General features: G+C 37.0%; 1 protein-coding gene across 19 annotated transcripts in view; it reads left to right on the top strand.

The window, feature by feature from the left end:
• OMA1 (OMA1 zinc metallopeptidase) overlaps positions 1–12,510 on the top strand; it is a 78,460-nt gene that overhangs the window by 55,522 nt on the left and 10,428 nt on the right. For 14 of the 19 annotated variants that reach the window (XM_074380894.1, XM_074380891.1, XM_074380890.1 and 11 more), the window contains one exon: positions 8,155–9,381. The exons of 1 other annotated variant lie outside the window; for it this stretch is intronic. In XM_074380894.1, coding sequence (XP_074236995.1) covers positions 8,155–8,364 — 210 coding nt within the window. In that variant the 3' untranslated portion in view covers positions 8,365–9,381. Of the gene's footprint in view, positions 1–8,154; positions 9,382–10,219; positions 10,386–11,647; positions 11,938–12,510 lie in introns of those variants that run through there. 4 more of the 19 variants (XR_012512425.1, XR_012512424.1, XR_012512423.1 and 1 more) reach the window with 2 other exon arrangements.

The raw sequence follows: 12,510 nt of genomic DNA, 5'->3' as shown, positions 1-12,510 counted from the left end.
ACCTTGCTTTTCGTAAGTGTAAGGAATATGTTTCTTTCCTCCTAAGCTCTTATACTTCTTGCTTTTGGAGGAAGTATAAGAGTTTAGGAGGAAAGAAACAAAACAAACAAAAACAGTGGGACTAATACACTTTGGTATGATATCTAGCAAAACTAGCTTTGCTTTTTATGATGGAAGATCCATAGTGAATGAAACACATAGAACAATATGTCAGTGAAGTGCTCAGTTGCAGCAGTGCTCTTTCCAGAATCTACTGACAATCAGGAATTAGATAAAATAAACATTTTTGTTTGTTTAAATATAATTGTAACTGTCGCTTGCACCCTGCCATTCTTAGAAAACCATAGATCAAGTAAGGAATTACCAAATAATTCAGTTGAATAGTATGAAAAATAAGATTTAAGTGGCATAAGAAACTAAATGCTAAGAAAAAGGAATATAGTTTCTATTTAATTACTTTTCTTATACTTTAAGTTCTGGGATACTTGTGCAGAACGTGGAGGTTTTTTACATAGGTATATACATGCCATGGTGGTTTGCTGCACCCATCAACACATCATCTACATTAGGTATTTCTCCTAATGCTATCCCTCCCCTACCCTGCCACCACCCCCAACAGGCCCTGGTATGTAATGTTCCCCTCCCTGTGTCTATGTGTTTTCATTGTTCAGCTCCCACTTATGAGTGAGAACATGTGGTGTTTGGTTTTCTATTCTTGTGTTAGTTTGCTGAGAATGATGATTTCCAGCTTTATTCATGTCCCTGCAAAGGACATGAACTCATCCTGAAAAAGGAATATATTTTCAAATACACACATATCTTTCATGAAAATATTGATCATAAAACTTAGACAAAAATATCTGTACATAATATAAAAATGTAATGTTCTCACTCATGAGGATGCAAAGGTATAAGAATGATACAGTGGACTTTGGGTACTCAGGAGAAACAGTGAGAAGGGAGTTAGGGATAAAAGATTTACACATTAGGTACTGTGTCCACTGCTTGAGTGAGGGGTGCACCAAAACCTCAGAAATTACCACTAAAGAACTTATTCATGTAACCAAACACAACGTGTTCCCCAAAAACCTACTGAAATAATAAATACATACATATATACATACACACATACGAAAAGTTTTGGTTCCAATAATAAAACAAAAATTAAAAGACGGATAACCACATGAAAATTAAAATTCCACACATGTAAAGCAAGGGAGAAATCTATAGACAGTAAAAGGATGCCTTAAATTCAATAAACTTTATAATGATGTAGTTATATTTTCATGAGCTTTTACTAAATTTGTATTTTAAAAATTTTCTTAAATGTCTATATTAGAAAAAGAAAAGAAACATGGAAATGTACGTGTTTCAAATAGGGAAATATTATATATATAAGATTAAGCAGAAATAAGCAAAACGACAGTAGTTGATTCTTTGGGAAATTTAGTCAAAGTCATAATCATTAGCTTAGTTATACAAAGTAAAATGTAAATAGGATCAGGAGAAGAGGTACAGTAACATACAAGAAACCAAAATATTTGAGAGAGTGTTATTTTTAGTTACATGATTAATAGCTCAGGTCAAAATCAGAAGTAATTAAAGTTTGTTTGTGTTGGCGGGGAGGAGGGGGGAATTGCCAGAGTAGATGCAGCTAGTAGTAGAAATTATAGCTAGAATGAAGCTCCTCAAATTAATTTTAGAAATAAGTGAGGTATAAATAAATCAAATTTTAAAAACTGTATTAGAAACCCATAGAGTCATAATAAACTAGCAAAGAAAAGGACGCCTAGCTCTGATGGGATTTCATTTGGAGAATTTTTTCGAAAGTTCAGAGAACAATTGCCTAGTTACTAATTAGTTCTACCTTCAAAGTATAGAAAGCTATGTTATTAAGTTTCTGATTCATTTTATGAGCATAAATGATTTTGTTTTGACAATTTGATAAAGACAATAACTTTAAAATAATTTATGGGCTGGGGTCATTATTGACAAACAGTACTGTATTACGTTACAATAATTATTTACTGTGAGCAAGTCAGTTATCCTCAGATGCATGAGAAGCATCATAAAAGAAAAGCTGTTAACACAGAAGAGGAAATTTAGGACTCATCTTAAATTTCTCTTTCCTTCACTTCCGTATCCTGTTCATGAAAATATCTTGTTGACTGCCTCGACAAGTACGTTCAGAATCTGTGCCCTTCCCAACTTCACCTCTGCTCCTTTCCTCGTAAGTCACCATCACCTCCTCCCAAGTTACCGCAGTCATTTCCTGTTTTAATCTTCTGATGTCACGTTTCACCTCAACTCCTGACAACCTATTTTCAGTATGTAGCCAGAGTGATCATTGTAACATCCTCTCCTTGCCTATAACCCTCTAATGGCTTCTCATTTAACTTAGAATAAAAATCCAGACTCTTCCTAGGTCTTCCGTTCACGTAGTTTGGCCACTGCTTAGCTCTCCAGTTTCTCCATATGCCCCTTTCCTTAGTCTTTCCTTGGTCTAGCCATTCCACGTCAAGGTAGTGTCCTCCTTACAGCTCCTCTACTTGCTGATTTCTCTGTCTGAAACATTCTTCCTTCTGTTCTTTAGGCAAATGTCACTGTCCTGGGGAGGCTTTCTCTGATCCCACAATCTCAAATAGCCTCGCTTCCATGTACTCACTGTCCACCACACCTCACTGTTTAGTTTCTTCATTCACTGACTGAAATTACCTTCTTTGTTTATTGGCTTTTACCTTAGAAGGTAAGGCCTTTGTATACTGCTGTATCTGTAGCACCTATGACAATTTGAGATGCTTAGTGAGTATTTGCTAAATGACTGCATGATGTGTAATAATAGGCAAGATAAGCAATACAATAGTGGGTGAAAAGTAGAAAAATTGGCAGTAGAATTGAACAGTACCTCAACTCCGTTATAGAAATTTAGCATGTAGAAAATTAATAATTGGTAATGGGAGAAAGATGCTGACAGGAAATAGTAATGTAAAGATAACAGTGGTCCTAGGAGTGTTGGGTTTTAATTCTCACTCAGACATCTAACTGAAGAAAGTTTCCTAATCCAAACTTCAGTTTTCTTCATATGTGAAATCAGGATAGGAACATCTCCTAGATGGTGGATGTACATACATGTGCATTTCTGTAGGTAAGGTCCTGCTGCCTTCTCTCCCTTGTCCCCCTTCTCTTTGGCATAGACACTTCAAGTATTCTATGCCAGGCCCAAGATTTCAAAAGTGGTTCAAATTCCGTTGTTGATTTAGATAACGTGTAAAATCCCTCACACAGTGAAAGGCACATAGAAAGTGAACAATAGATGTTTCTTTCACTTTTATTTGTAGTCTTTAGGCTGGTAAATTCTATATTTAACTTCAAATCTTCCTTAGGATTCTCAGAACCGTATATTCTTGCTATTAGAGTACATTTCTGCTTTTTCTTAAACTGTAAACTCCTAAGAGTATTTTCTCTATGACATTTATCGTAATGATTTATTCATAACTAGTGTTCTATAAATGTTTGTTTAAAATTTAGCATGCGTTTGTTAAGTGCCTATTATGTACAGTGCATGGAGTGAAACCCAGAAAACAAAGTGAAGGAAGTGGAAAGGCATATTCTAGCTATATGGTGGGAAAATTTTGCTCACTTTGGAAGAGATGAAGGTATATTTAATAAAATAGATTAGAATTTATAAAAATAAAAAGACATTGCCCCCCTGAAATGTAATAAGATAAATATGGAAAGGAAAGCAAAAAAGAAAAAATAAGTTACCAAGACATCCAATAAAATCTTACTACGCAAAATAGATGAAGATTTGGTAGAAATACATATGGTCATAACAGGATTTTGCCTGATAAATAGTTGGAGAGGAGAAACAGTTCACATATGAAGAAGTAGTGATAGAAAACCTGTGTGAAGAATATATGGTGTTTCTAGCAATTAAAGAAACCTAGCTCAGACGTCTCCAGAGTACATTTATTCAGTAAAAAATTTACTCAAGAAATATCATTTGGTGCAAAAAACCATGAGCACAAACAATGTAGGGCAAAAGCAGTAAAAACAAAACAGGTTCTAAACCCAGCATTTTTACTTCCAGACCAGCTTTTTGTTTGTTTGTTTTTTTTAAATAGTGGACTCTAGTTTTTATTTTTAGACTCTAAAGCCTCAACTTCTAGGTTGAGTCAAAGGTATAGAGATTTCCCTTATATGTCTGCCCCCACATACTCTCAACCTCCCACACTATCAAAATCCCACACCAGAGTGATAATATTAGTTACAATTGATGAATCTATGTTAACTCATCTTTATCACCCAAAATCTGTTAGGGTTCACTCTTGATGTTGTATATTCAGTGCATTTTGATATATGTATAATGATTTATGTCCACCATTATAATATCACGCAGTAGTTTTACTGCCTTAAAAATACATTATATGCGTACTCATTCCTCCCTCCCCCAAGCCCCTGGCAACCACTGATCTTTTTACTGTCTCCACAGTTGTACCTTTTCCAGAATATCATATAGTTGGAATCATGTAGCCTTTTCAGATTGGTGTTTTTCACTTAGCAATATGCATTTTAAGTTCCTCATATCTTTTCATGGCTTAATAGTTAATTTCTTCTTAGATCTGAATAATATTCTTTTGTCTGGATATCCTGTAGTTTATCCATTCGCCTATTGAAGGACATCTTGGTTACTTCCAAGTTTTAGCAAATAAAGCTGTTAAAAAAATTTACCAAGCCAGCTTTTTGTTCCTTGACCGGCATTTACCTTCTCTGAGACTCAGTTTCCTCATCTGTAAAATTGAGCTGATATTTATCTAAGGATTCTGAGATTTGAAATTACGTAGTTACCTAGATAAAAGTAATGAAATCTTATGTGAATAACTGTGAATAACTCAAGTATGCCTGTATTGCTGGTGACATTAAAGGTTGATAAAGCCTTTCTGGTAGAAAGCAGTTTGGCCCTATATAATAAAATTATAATTTATCTGCTCTTAACTCTTTGATTAGGTCATTCTATTTTGAGGGTTAGACTTCATGTAACTTCAAATGGAGGTAAGAAAATAAGATTTTTTTTTTAACAAAGGTTTTATAGCAGGGTAATTTATAAAAGCCAAACAGACACAACTGTGGGAACATTTCTAACACCCAGTAATGGAGAAATGCAAAGTAAATTACATGAGAGCAGGGACCATGACTATTCTGACCGACGTGTACCTGGCACCTTACTCACTGTGGTGTTCTAAGTATTTGTTGTATTAAAAAGACTGAATAAGAGAATTTAAGGAAAAGAGAAGAGTTTTTACTGAATACCCAAAGATCAAAGGAGATGACATCCTATTCCTCTCATTGTTGCTTTGTATCTCTCATTGCCAAACTCAGCTGTGCCGGCTGGTACCTGCTGGACTCCATACTTTCCCCCTTTACTGGTAACAGTGCAGTGCTTAGACATAGGCACTACACTGATACAGCAGCCACAACAGGTAAACTCCTTGGGAAAGAAAATTAACATGTTGTAAAGGAGCTAAGGCAAGAGTGACTACATCCCAGTTTTGTGGAGACAGTCTTGGCTTATGCCTGATGTCTCATTGTAAATCTCACTAGTATCTCCTTTCATTGTCAAAGGTATCCCCATTTGGACAGTAGGTCACTATTTAGCTGATGGTCTGACTTTCTGTTTACTTAAGTGCCGTAAGTGTTGTAGTTGGGAAACGTTTTCTTGTTATATCAATTCAGTTTACTTAAACACTTACTTGACACTCGGTCGAAATAAGGAGTGTCTTAAATCTGCTGTGGAATACAAAGAAAAATAAGACAAGGCCCCTGCCACCAAAGAATTTCACATTAAGTAATGCTTTTTCAAACTCTCTGCTTACTTTGGTAACTCATAGCCTCATCAGAGCTAGAAGTGCGCCTAGACCCAAGCTTCTGCCCTGACCCCATCCACTTAGAGGACGCCTCTCTGGCTTGCCTCTAACTGCAAGTCCCCCTCTCCTGTGGGACTCAAGAACCAGTGCCCCTACCACACCCAACTCAAGGTATCTGGGATGATGGAATTCCTTGCCCAAACATGTTTGAGCCTGCTTTCAGGGCCCATGTGCACCTCTTCCTTGAATGCATGCACACAAGGCCCTTTACAGTGCCAGATAAGCTGGGCCTGGGAAAGGGGGCAGATGGCAGGCTAGTGGCGAGAGCTACAGTAAGCTCCCTGCAATCTTATGTGTTCTAAAATTCAAGAATTCTAATTTTGCCCCTGGAATTCCAGGTAATTTTGAATGTGTATTCCTCAAAGGAGGAGAATGAACAGATTTTATGTAGTAGGGTATTAGCTTGACTTAACCGCTTTTAGGTGTTTAGATACATGGTATCTGGGCCTCCATTTTCATTCTTGCCATGAACCCCACAAATATTAGAGGCAGGTTGTTTAGAGTAAAACTGAAAATTCTTAGCATGATCTGTGCAGTCCTACATAATCCGTTCCTGCCCTCTACCCTGTTCCACCCAGCTGTACCTGCTTCTTCACTGTTCTAAGACACCTAGGCACACTCCCTTCTCCCTTGTACTCACAGTTCCCTCTTGGAATGTTTTTTTCCTAGGTCGCTACATGGTCTCTTTCCTCATGTTCTTCAAGTCTGTCCTCCTCTTGACCCCCAAAGTCATTATCTTATCAGTGAGGCCTTGCCTGGATAGTCTTTCTAAAATTTTACCAGTCCCCAAACACTGTTCCCTCTACTACCTTATTTACTTCCCTTGTTAAGACACATCAATATCAAAAAGCCAGAAGTAGTAAAAAACTAAATTAGTTTTTCCCCTAAATGTCTTTCTTTTAAAACTCCTTAACCATGAAGACCATTTTTCCTTAAAAATTATTTTGGTCGTTATGTTTTAAAATTACCCACACACCCACTTTAAAGAGTTAAATAGTTCTAAGACTAGTTACTGCAGGCAGTTTCAGGAGTAACTATTTCCAATTATATTGGATGATTCTTTTGGTATTTCGCACTGTGTCTAAATAACATGCTTATGTTGCTACGACCTAACTTCAATTTTGGGCCTTACTCATTTTCCACTGTGCAGGATGAGCCATAAGCCCATGAGCCATAAGCCCTGTCTTCCCAGTGTCACACCCTGTACATGCACACACACATGCAGCTCTCCCCTTCTCAGTATGATTAAATTGTACTTTTGGTTTCATCAAGATTTGATATTTTAAACTGTAAGCCCTAGTCATAGCTGAGCCCCATAGTACACTGTGATTACTTTCCCTTCCTTTGTAATGTTTTATTTTTCCTAAAGTTAAAAATTGTCATGATTTTGATTCGTTTACTTTTCTAAGTATATTAGTTCATTCTTATGCTGCTAATAAAGACAGAAGACGTACGTGAGACTGGGTAATTTATAAAGGAAAGAGGTTTAATTGACTCACAGTTCCACATGGCTGGGGATGGACCTCACAATCATGGTGGAAGGTGAATGAGGTGCAAAGTCAAGTCTTACATGGGGGCAGGCAAAGAAGTGTGTTCAGGAGGACTGCCCTTTATAAAACCATCAGATGTCGTGAGACTTAATCACTGTCATGAGAACAGCATGGGAAGGATCTACCTCCCATCAGGTCCCTCCATGACATGTGGGAATTATGGGGATTACAATTCAAGATGAGATTTGGTTGGGGACATAGCCGAACCATATCACTAGGTTATTAGCATCAGTTCTATCCAAGACTGTATCAGTTTTGTATATCTTTTTTCAGTATATTCAGTCATCTATATTCTGCAGTTTTCCTTTTCTTGAAAAAGTCTCTCATAGAGTCTTTTTAAATCTGAATGATTGTTTTCAGTTCTCCTAGAGATACCATAGAGGTATCTCTAAGATTTGTTTACTCTCAAAAGAGCATTTGGGCAGTTGTTACAGATATTAATACTATTGTTGTTTTTTAAATATTATTGTTGTTTTTTAAATATTATTTGACCAAATCATGAAAACAACTATTCACTGTAAATTCATTAGTGGTTTCCTTTTATGTGTTATAATCAAGAAAACCTTTTATTCAAAAAATACAGAATGCATTCTTTGTTTTATATGAAACATATTAAGGATTACTGAAACAATCTGAATACATCGATTATATATAGTATTTTTAAATTTTATTCTTTATAGGCTCTCAAAATTAGAGAGATGTGTAATTGCCCACCACTGTCTAAACCAGACCCTCGATTACTATTCAAACTCAGCATGAAGCATTTTCTTGAAGAATCAGAGAAAGAAGACCTAAATATTATGAAGAAACAGAAAATGGATACTCTCCCTGTTCAAAAACAGGAGCAAATACCATTAGCATACCTAGTTGAGAAAAGAACTGGCAATTGAATTAAAATTTATGAGACACAAGATATATGAAGAATGTTGCAGTCCTTATCATTTTATGTTACTTTTAAAAAAATGATGTTTGAAATGAACAAAAAGGATATTCAGGGTCAAATCATGTACATTACAGATATTATCTAAATTCTTCTAGAATTTATTTTTCATGAAATATTGATGTATTTTAATCTATGTTAAAATATCTTCAATGAGGAAAATGTCACAGAATAAATTTATATTACGCATTTTAGTCTATCTTCTACTTGCTTTTGATTTAGAAGGCAGACCCCTAGTGGATGAGAAATGAGAACACACAAGTAGTTTTTATTGTAGAGAAGGTTTCAACTGAGCGTAAACTGGATTTCCAAGTCTGGGTGGTTATGATGAAGTGGGAAATAGTCTGAAGGTATCTGTTTGCAGGAAATTGTTAGCATCGGGGTGGGATTATGTGGAAAAGCGGACCTCAGGATAGAGAATTATCTTATCTTCGCCTGTGGATGACTGGAGAAAATGCTACAGGCAGAAGCTATTTTCCTAGAGAGACACAAGGAGTAGAGTTTGTGGTTCAGATAGCAAAGCAAGAAACGGAATCGGGGGAGAGGGCATTTCCACAGAGATACTGTGTTCCTGGTACACTAATGTCTTAACAGAAGGTTGTGTCATTTGATTGCTCCATGAGATTACCATTTGGGAATCTCTGGGGTTCCCAGAGAAGACAACCATTCTGTTTCTATGATGGTACCATCAAAAGAGCCAGAGGCAAGGCACTGCCCCCAAGTTGACCTTCCTGAGCCGCAGATATCAACGAGGGGACCGGAGGAAAATGACAAGAGAAGAAGCACAAGACACACCCGCAGTGGTGCCCAGAAATTGCTGCATTATATAAATGTGGAAATATGACTTAATATGTATATTCCCAAACTAGTAAAGTCTAGTGATGCTTAGGTTGTATTTCTAAGAAGGACATTTTTCTTGAAACACATTATATTAAATAAATATTTTCTTAGAGAATTACAGAGGAAAGGGACTACTTTGTATTGTATGTCTACTATGAGCTGGGCCCTGTATTTATCTTTTTTCCATAACCCTGCTAGGTTTCATTATTCTTATTTTACAATGGCAAATAGGCTTGGAGAAGTTAAATAATATACCCAGTGTCTCTCACCTAGATAGAACAAAGCTAGATCTATCTGACTACAAATCTGTCCATTTTTTACAGTGCTCAGATATCTAAGAGTAAGCTATCGAAACAAGGAACAAACTATTCTCAGTTATTCATTAGCTGCCCCACATACGGCTACAATACAAGTAAAAATCTCGTAATTATGAAATCAGGGACCACTTGTGTTTCCTGCAGGTTGATTTTATAGGTTCTCAGACTCTACTATCAAAATTGACATGAAAAGCTTAATATGAGGCAGTGTAGGAGAGAAGCTCTCCCACTGCCTGTGAAAGCCTGTGAAATCTCATCTGGGATGTGTCCTGTCACCATTAAATCTTCTTAGACAAAATACCTAGTTGTTAAGACAAGTTCAGAGGCTGTTTTTGTTTCTCAGGGCTTATTATACGTTACTCGTAAGGAATTTCCTGATCTGCCCACAAGACAATCATTGGTCATGAAGAGGTTCACATTAACTATTCTCAATATAATCATTTTTTACACGCCTGGTAATTGGAGTATTTGAAAGACACTCCATAACATATAAAGACACTCCATAACATATGCACTTGGAGAATGTCACTTAAAGGTAAACAGTAAAACACAGCATTAGATTTTCCTACAGATTTCCTAAGAAAATAGTGTAGCAAAGACCTCTATTTTTTCTTCTATACTGTTGTCACTTCTAATTGTGTTGTTCAGACTTGCTAGAAACATATACAAGTTGACACCATGTCAGAAGGAGCAGAGATAATATCTTTATAATATACCAAAAAGACTCTTTTCAACCAGTGGAATCAAATGCAAAAGAAATGTTACAGTTCAGCTCAGTGTTTTAGAAGAAATTAAATAGCAGTTGAAATACAAGGTATGTATCTGTGTGTGTGTGTGTGTGTGTGTGTGTGTGTGTATATATATATATATATAAATTTTATATGGAAATAAGCTCTATGTTCTGCACTTAGTTGCAGAACTACTTTGTTCCTGTCAATACTTTTAATGTGCCTATAGGATTTAGATGATAGGCTGGTGGTTAACTTAGTTGTTGGGAGGTTGATGCTAATAAATCCCAGACACAAACTCAACCGGAATTTTTTTATTATTCTGATAGTGTAAGACTATCCCCTAAAACTAAAGGACAGCGTGTATGTTTACTTCTATATGCTTATAATTCTTGGCACATTATAGGCATTGATATTTTATTGACACTGTACAACAATCATCTGGTCAAAGGACTGAAAAAAAGGAGAAACAATCATACTCTAAAATCTCTGCTTCTGTAGTTGTGGAACCCTGGACAAGTCACATAAATTCTCTAATCTTCATTCCTTAATTGTAAAATGGGGGCAAAAAAAATTCTCCTAGGTTGACTTGGTTGACCAAGTGAAATGATATAGCATTTAACACAAAGTCTAGAGCTGCAAACGTAATAAAAATTGTTACCATATACTGAATGCATACTTTGTACTATTAGCCATTTTCATACTGCTATAAAGGCATACTCAAGACTGGGTAAATTTATAAAAAAAAAGGGGTTTAATTGACTCAGTTCCACGTGGCTGGGGAGGCCTCATGAATCTCACAATCATGGTGGAAGGGGAAGAGGTACATCTCAATTGGTGGCATGTGAGAGAGATTAAGCAAGAGCAGGGAAAACCACCCCCTAAAACCATCGAATCTGGTGAGAACTCACTATCGTAAGAACAGCATGGAGGAAACTGTTCCCTTGACCTACTCACCTTTCTTGGCACATGGGGATTACAATTTGAGATGAGATCTGGGTGGGGACGGACACAGGGCCAAACCTATCAACTATGCATGGTGCTAAGCATTTTGCAAGCACTGTTGAACCCCACAGCTACCCTATTTATGGTAGGTATTCTATTCAGCTATGCCCTATTGTAGATCAGGGAGCTGAAGGTTAGAGGGATAATGGAAGTTGCTCAAGGTTACATGGTATAGTTCTTAATATTTTTTTTTTACTTGCAAGAACAGAGAATCCAACACAAACCCAACCAAGAAAATTTGTTCCCTCAAACTAACAGAAAAGCCCAGAAATATTCTGCTTCAGGCACAGTTTAATCCAGGGGATCATGATGGCATCAGAGCACGGGCTCTTTTTCTTTGCAGTCTTTCTCAGATGTTCCCTGGTGATGTCAAGATGGCTGCCAGCACTCCCAGGATTGCATGCTTTCCCATCCAGCTCGATGAGTGACTGACTCACACCCCAACTATTGAAACAAAGCCTTTAACACTAATTGCACCCCTGAAGCCATTGCCATGGCAGGGGATGGCATTATTTTGATTGGCTTGGACCTGTCCGGATCCAACACTGGAGCTGAGGATGGGTACGACTCAACACCACCCAAACAGAACGGCTACTGCGCGGTGGGAGAGATGCGACCACTGGGCTTAATGAAGTAAGTGACAGAACTGGAATCAAAACCGTATGTTTATCCTTTCAGCAGGCAAAACAAGATAATTCCTTAACAAATTTTATCTGAAACGATATTTAACCTGAGATAAAATGTAATACAAATGTTATATTGATATGATAGCAATTTACCATTTAAAAGTAAATGGTAAATTTTTTTGTTTGTTTTGTCTTGTTTTGTACTGAATTATATCCTCAAAACCAATCCATGAGATTGGAAGGACAAATGGCATTATTTACTCATGGGGGAGAAAACTAAAGCCTGGAGGAATTAGGCGAGTGATCCAAGTATGTGTTCAGGTAAATGGCTGAACTGGGATCGGAACTGAAGAATCCACTGATTTGTAATCCAGTGTTCTTTCTGCAATACTACATTCTTTGGAGAGGGAGCTGTTACCTCCATTTACCTGGAAACTGAAGCTCAGAAATATTAGTCAACGTGTGCCCGGCACGACTCACCTCTCAGTGGCAGAACTGGTTCAGACCCTCTCATTTTCTGACTCCTTGTCCTCCATGTACTGCCACTTCCGTGAACAAATCTCAGATAGAAAGTGAGGAT

The sequence above is a fragment of the Saimiri boliviensis genome, chromosome 11, assembly GCF_048565385.1.
Source record: "Saimiri boliviensis isolate mSaiBol1 chromosome 11, mSaiBol1.pri, whole genome shotgun sequence".
In the NCBI taxonomy this organism is placed as follows: domain Eukaryota; kingdom Metazoa; phylum Chordata; class Mammalia; order Primates; family Cebidae; genus Saimiri; species Saimiri boliviensis.
The sequence above is the reverse complement of the archived record's forward strand: the minus strand, read 5'-3'. Positions and strand labels throughout refer to the sequence as shown.